General features: G+C 65.9%; 1 protein-coding gene across 1 annotated transcript; it reads left to right on the forward strand.

Moving 5' to 3' along the window:
- Positions 1-1,170: 1,170 nt before the first annotated feature.
- Positions 1,171-4,227, forward strand: MRGPRG (MAS related GPR family member G). The gene is made up of 2 exons (XM_047692770.1): positions 1,171-1,249; positions 2,798-4,227. The coding sequence occupies exon 2, from the start codon at positions 2,824-2,826 to the stop codon at positions 3,682-3,684; it is 861 nt and encodes a 286-aa protein (XP_047548726.1). The 5' UTR covers positions 1,171-1,249; positions 2,798-2,823; the 3' UTR covers positions 3,685-4,227.
- Positions 4,228-6,991: the final 2,764 nt, after the last annotated feature.

Raw genomic sequence — 6,991 nt, forward strand, 5'->3', positions numbered from 1 at the left:
CGCCACTGTTCTTACTACCACCAATGGAGAGCCTGGCAGGTGTGAGGCTCCACTCATGGCGGGGGGCAGAAAACGCCAGGTAGGACCTCCCCACAGGATAGGGATGGGATAGTCAGCATGGCGGGGCAATGGAGGCGTGCTGGGGACAGCTGCCCGGGAAAGCCGGCAGGGGCTGGGCAGAGGGAGTGTCTGGAGGCGCTGAGGAAGGTCCTGAGGCTCCAGCACGTTGCAGGGGGAGCAGGCCAGGCAGGTAGGGGTGCGTCCCGCAGAGGACACCAGGCCACCTGGCCTGCAGGCTGCACACATGGTTCGCATTTTTAGGCAAAGCACAGGAAGGCCCGGAGCTGGGGAGTCAGCAACCTTCATCTGGGCTTGGGCTGGCCCCCTGTGTTAGGGGAATGAGCCCGAGGCCCCTGGGAACCACGGGGACACAGCATCTTTCCAGCACTGTTTCTGACGTGGAGCGGGCGAGCTCGGGAGTCCCCAGCAACCACAGACAGAACACAGTCGGTGGAAGAGGAAATTCCTCGTGGGGAATGTCTCAGGCTCTACGGCTCTGCAGAACACAACTTGGGAAAGTATTTTAACCCCAAAACATCTGCTGACGGCTGGCACCCAGGGTCTGTGGCCCGCATATGGTGGGAAGGGGGGTCCTTGGGAAGGGGAACCAACCTCTGTGGACCACCTGCAGCAATGACCGCCAGTGACCCCTCATGAGACCCAGCCCCAAGCCAGGCGCTGAGCTCTACACCAAGGGCCAGTCCAAGAAGGGGGAAACTGAGGCACGGGGGTGGCAGGTCCTTCTTTCAAGGGCCAGGACATGCCCACGCTCCTGCCTCCCATGCATCTCTGCCACAAACCAAAGGACCTCGGGAGGAAGCGCCATGGAACCACCCAGAAGGCGTGGCCGGCCTGACTGGACATGGGGTCTGCAGCCTGCCGCTTCCTCCCCTTCAGGCATCGGGCGGGCGTCGGGGGCACTGGCATCCAGGATGGGCTGAGGAGGAAGGCTCGGGCCAGCCCACACTGCCTGGACATCTCTGAGCTCATCCCTGTGAACGGGCAGCACACCCCTCCCATTTCCAGGGAACTGGCCCAGACGCCCTCGGTCCAGCCCTCTAGGCCCCAGAGGACACGAGAGGATTTAGGGTGGGTGGTGAGTGCAGCAGCTCCAGCAGATCTCAGAGAGGCTCCCAACAGCAGGTGAGAAGCCTCGGTGCCCCTCCAGCCAAGCACCTGCTCTGCCCAGGTGAGGAGACAGTCCTCCGAGGACACTGGGGGACCGGCATGGGGACACGGGTCTGGGGAAGCAGACAGAGGTAGCTGGTGCTCTGGGTCCCCTTTTGGGTCAACGGGCAGGTGTACCTGTTCTGAGAGTCCGGACACTGAGCCGTCCCAGCACGTCCCCCTCCCTGGCACAGCCTGGCCTCCCCACCGCTGGCCTCCAAGCCCAGAGTCCACTCAGCCCTCTTGACATACACTGGGGACATCACAGCCCAGAAAGGAGAGGGCCAGCACAGTCACCCAGGACACCAAAGGCTGACCCAGCTCGCTGGACCTAAGAATGAGCCGCCATGTGCCCTGATATGGGACAAGGCTCGAGGGGACAAAGGCGATACTCCACGGGGGACAAGGGCAACCAAGAGAAGGATGTTTGGGGTGCCAGGCTGGGGTGCTCAGAGCAGGCAGATGAAGGGGAGCCAAGAGGAGAGCAGGTCCTTAGGGTAGATGGGACCTGGGTAAGTGGGGAGGGGGTCAGGGTACCCCAGCAGGACACAGCCCAGCAAAGGTGTGTGAGGGGAAGCCAAAGGGTGTCAGGTGAGCCCTGTCTCTCTCTGTCCACCATCTGTTTCCCTCTTCATCTCTGACTCTTTCAGTTTTACCTGGTCTCTGTCCCCCACCACTGTCTCTGTCCTCCCCCCATTGCTCTCTGCACCCCATACCCCCTAACCTGGAGCCAGGGTCTTGCCAGCCTCTGAGTTGGCATCTCTGGGCTGAGAACAAGGCCCACGGTGGGTCTGGGAGGAGGGGTATAGGAAAGGGACAGGTTTCGAGAGACCCTCAGCTGCCCCAGTAGACGTCCCTGGGACCCAGTCTCCCTCCCCTGGAGACTGTCCCAAGCAGGGCACAGCCTGGAACTGTCGGCTGCTGGTGGCAATCACTCCCATTAGCTTCTCCCCAAAGGACCCAGGGCTCTGGAACCCATCGCTGCAGTCAGAGCAGCCCGTCCCCAACGTCCCTACAGCAGGAGTGCTGGGGGGTTTAACCTCTGCCCGGGTGAGGTTGGGGTCTCCGCAGCCCTCTCACACCCTCCCAGCCACCTGCTGCTCCCACCAAGCATCTTCCTTCCCCTCTCGCCAGCGCAGGACAGTGTCCTTGGGCCTCAGAGCCTCTGGGGTGGGGGACTTAGCAGGAGTGGAGTCCAGGCCCTCCTGGTGGGAAGCCAGGTCCCGATGGAGGAGGCAGGAAGCCCCTGCATGGCAGAGCCTCACAGGGGTCCCTGTGCCTGCGGGACCTCTGTGCCTGCGGACCTCTGCCACCGTGCAGGGCCCTGGAAATCTTAGGTGCCTTCCGTGGAGCCCCCCCTCGCCAGGAGGAGGGCAAGGCCCGCACCCACTAGTCAGCGCCCCGCCCGTACCCCACACTAGGCACAGCTTGCCATCCAGTCTGAGGCCCGAAGTGTCAGGCCTGGCCGGGGAGGGTGGCCCCCCGGGGCCGGAACACCACGACTTGGGGCCATGCTCCGCCCCCTAAGCCGGGCCCCCTGCCAGAAGCGCTGTCTGCCGCCTCCCCCCAGGGCCGCCCGCCGTGGAGCCAGCCGGGATGTTCGGGCTCTGGAGAACCGTCAACAATGTGCTCTTCTACCTCACCCTGGCCGTGGGCCTCGCAGGCCTGCTGGGCAACGGGCTGGTCCTCTGGCACCTGGGCCTGCACATCAAGAAAGGCCCCTTGTCCCTGTACCTGCTCCACCTGGCGGCCGCCGACTTCCTGTTCCTTGGCTGCCAGGTGGGCCTCTCCGCTGCGCAGGCCGCCCTGGGTGCCCAGGACAGCCTCTACTTTGTGGTCCCCTTCCTGGGCTTCTCCGCGGGCCTCTGGCTGCTGGCGGCCTTCAGCGCCGAGCGCTGTCTCTCCCACCTCTTCCCGGCCTGCTACCGGGGCCGCCGTCCCAGGCACACCTCCGCCGTGGTCTGCGGCCTCATCTGGGCCCTGACGCCGCCCGCCGTGCTGCTGCCAGCACACGCCTGCGGCCTGCTGGGGGGCCGCGCGCGCCCGGGCACCTGCCTGCGGTACCACGCGGCCAGCGTCACGTGGCTGCTGTCCCTGGTGTGTGGGGCCTGCGGGGCCGGCCTGGTGCTCTTCGTCTGGGGGGGCTGCTGCTCCCAGCGCCCGCGGCCCCAGTTCTTCGGGGTCACGGTGGGCTCCGCGCTCCTGCTCCTGCTCTGCGGCCTGCCCCTGGTCTTCTGCTGGAGCCTGCGGCCGCTGCTCGGCTTCCTGCTGCCACTCTTCGTCCCGCTGGCCACGCTGCTGGCCTGCATCCACGGCAGCGCCAAGCCACTCTTCCACTTCATGGCCGGCCGCCAGCCGGGCCCCCCGCAGCCTCTGCGGGCCGTGCTCCAGCGGGCCCTGGGGGAGCAGGCCCCGCTGGAGGCCGGGGGGCTGTCCCTGCCCATGGGCCTCCTGTAGCTAGCTGCCAGCCAGGGCGGACCCTTCCCCGGGGACCCCGCGGCACCCCGGCTCACCAGCCCAGGGGACCCCAGGCTGAGGACAGGGCCAGACCAGGGTTCCTGACCCCTGCAGCCCCCGGAGCCTGAGGAGGTCCAGGAGCCCGGGGTTGGGGAAGGACTCAGGGGCGCGGAGCAGCGCATCCCCAGGCAGGGCCCCCCCCCCCCCCGCCCACCCCGCTCTGGCCTCCTCCCCACCCTGCCCCAGCTCAGGCCGCAGGCGCCGAGGCGCACCTGGAAAAGCAGGACTGACAGGTGGCCCCAGGGCCCAGAGCGGGGCTGGACGGACGGGAGCGCAGGGGATGGCGGTGCCCACGCGCTTGACTCTTCCTCCGCGAGAGGGGCGTAGAACCCGGCCGCGCCCCCGCCCCCCCAGCCCCGGCACCCCAGCAGTTCCTCGCCGGCCGCCAGACAGCGCTGCATCCTCACCAAGTGCGGCTCGCGGAGCGGTGGCGGGGGCTCGCTGCAGGGGGCTGGCACAGCCGCGGGGGAGCGGGGCTCGCTGCAGGGGGCGGGCACAGCCGCGGGGGGAGCGGGGCTCGCTGCAGGGGGCGGGCACAGCCGCGGGGGAGCGGGGCTCGCTGCAGGGGGCGGGCACAGCCGCGGGGGGAGCGGGGCTCGCCGCAGGGGGCGGGCACAGCCGCGGGGGGGCGGGGCTCGCCGCAGGGGGCGGGCACAGCCGCTGGGGGCGGGGCTCGCCGCAGGGGGCGGGCACAGCCGCGGGGGGGCGGGGCTCGCTGCAGGGGGCGGGCACAGCCGCGGGGATGGGAGCGGGGCTCGCTGCAGGGGGCGGGCACAGCCGCGGGGATGGGAGCGGGGCTCGCTGCAGGGGGCGGGCACAGCCGCGGGGGCGGGGCTACCCTCCCGGCCCCGCCCCGGCCGAGCGTCCCGGGCACCCTGAGCGCGCAGGCTGCTGTGGCACGCGACCCCCACCCTCATCCTCCGCACCTCCCCCGAGTCCTGCACTCTTCCTCTCATCGCCCCATCCCTGCCCGCTCCTTGCAGACCCTCCCCTGCGCGGCTTGCCCTGGGGCTTTTCTCGTGAAGGAAGTGAGAGAGAGAGAGAGACAGGGAGGGGCTGGGAGGGACAGGAAGGGGGAGGGAGGGACAGGGACAAGGGCGGACGGAGTGGGGGGCTGGGCATGCAGCCAAGCTTTCCAGCTTTCAAAGTGCAAATCATTTTGTGGATTTTCGGACGATTGAAAAAAGGTAGCTCACGGCCCCGGTCCAGCATTCAAGCCCCGCGGGAGATACTGAAACTCCGGAGTCAGAGGGAGGCGCTCTGGGTGCCAGCCCTTCGGCTCTATGTCCCCAGTAGGGACCCGCAGAAACGTGGGCTGTAACCAAAAGGAGGACACTGCCCCCACCCCAACTCTGTACCTGTCACAACGAAGCCTTTTCCAAGCCCAGGAGGCTTGTTCGAGAAAGTGGTCTGTGCGTCTCCCCGGAAGCGCCCCGCGGCTCCCTGCGGGAAGGTCAGGCCACGTTAAGAAGCGGAGAGAAGGAGGTGTCACCACCCACAACCCCCGGAGTCACCTGCTTCTGCACGTTTTCCGAGCCCGGGGTGCGGGGTGCTGCACAGGACCCGCTCCGGCCACACCAAGCCCCTCGCCCCCAGCCCGCTGGGTTTCCCCAGGTCTCGCACGCCAGGAGATGGCGGGGAGAACTCGGTCTGATGGATGTGCGGCCAGGAGCAAACGCCAAGAACCAATTCTTGAGACTATTTTGGTGCAAAAAGGTTTTATTTAAAGCACAGGAACTTGACCCGTGGGCAGGAGGAGGGGCCCTGGGGCTGGGAGGGCTGGTGATCTTGTACTTTCAGGTTGGGAGGGGCAGAATAAAGGATGATTCCCAAAGCATCTTCATATGTTAAAGAAGACCCCCAGATCCCGGAGGGCTATTGTCAGGCTAGGATGACTTTTGCCAGTAGCGTTAGCGGCTGAGGCTGGGGTTCCGAGGAAGGTGGCTCTGTCTGTCTCCCGCACTTGTCAGTGGGCTGCAGGATGTAAGGACGTTTGATTTTACCTACACTTCTTCGCCGTTGTTCTCGTCCAGTCTAAAGGCCGTCCTGAGGCTCTGGGAGTGTAGGGGAAGGGCCCTGAACCCGGAGAGGTCAGGGAGGCTGCTTTGGGGGTGGGATGCTGTGGGGTGCGAGGGGCTGCCCATTCTTGGGACGTTTCTTGCCAGACTGCAAAGAGGGGTGTGGCCTCCTTCTTGGAAGGCCTAGGAATGGGATGAGGGTTAGGGGAGCATTTTCAGAGCTGGGGTGTCCCAGGATCAGTCCCATCTTCCCAGCCCTAGAAAAGAGCGGTGAGCCCCCTGTGGGGCCCTCCATCTGTCTGCTGGCAGGAGCAGGTGGGGACAGGAGGAGACAGGCCGCTAGCAGTGCCTAGGGCTCGTGATAAACAGCCCCGTCTAGACGGATGAGGAGGGCAGGGGCTTCTGGCCAGGAACCTGCTGCTGCTTTGTGGGGACACCCACCTGAGCGCAAACAAGCCAGTGAGTGTCCTCGGTCCTGGAGGGACGGGGCTGTCACTGTGCTGGGCTCCCATCCTGCGGCACCTCTCTAGCTGGGTGACCTCCAGCAAGTCTCCTGAAAGCTCAGAGGCCCAGTCCGCATAGGGGATGGGGCAATGTCTCCTTCCAGATCTGATTCAGAGCAACAAAGGCAAGGCAGCTTGTCCTTGGGAGAGGCCATCCCAGGTACCATCTGCCTCTCCTGACCTTCAGGGCCAACAGCATCACCTCCCATACCCGGCAGAGCTCCAGATGTCCGCAGCCAGCCCTGACCTGGGCACCCCACCACGCTCTTGGCGTGTCCCGCCCAGCCGTCAGCAGGCACATGGTCTCAGGTGTGCCCCTGCGTTGGCTGAGCTCTCGAGGTGACCACCCGGTCCACAGGAGCCCCCACCTCCACCTCAGTACCTCTGTCCTGCGCCCTCAGTGGCTCCCCTGTCCTTGTCCGCAGCTCACTAGAAGGTGAGCTCCAGGGGACAGGGAACAGGTGACTTTATCCACTGCTGCCTCCCTTGAGCTGGGAGCTCAGACAGACAGGAGGAGGGGCTCAAGGAGCATTTGTTGAATGACAGCCAGGTAGAAGGGTGCGTGACACAGTCAAAGAATCAGTGATATGGATGAAGCCAGGTACAGCTGAATGGACTCGGACCCAGCGGATCCCAGGTTCTAGAACCTTCCCAGGCAGCCTAAGTCATGACCACTGATCTGAACCCTGAGCTGGGTGTGGGTTACAGAAAGCCCGGGCTGAGCCC

The sequence above is a fragment of the Lutra lutra genome, chromosome 10 (assembly GCF_902655055.1).
Source record: "Lutra lutra chromosome 10, mLutLut1.2, whole genome shotgun sequence".
Classification (NCBI taxonomy): Eukaryota; Metazoa; Chordata; class Mammalia; order Carnivora; family Mustelidae; genus Lutra; species Lutra lutra.

Bases quoted from the DNA above. Each gene is read 5' to 3' on its own strand.
- MRGPRG (XM_047692770.1), top strand. From the start codon at position 2,824: ATGTTCGGGCTCTGGAGAACCGTCAACAATGTGCTCTTCTACCTCACC.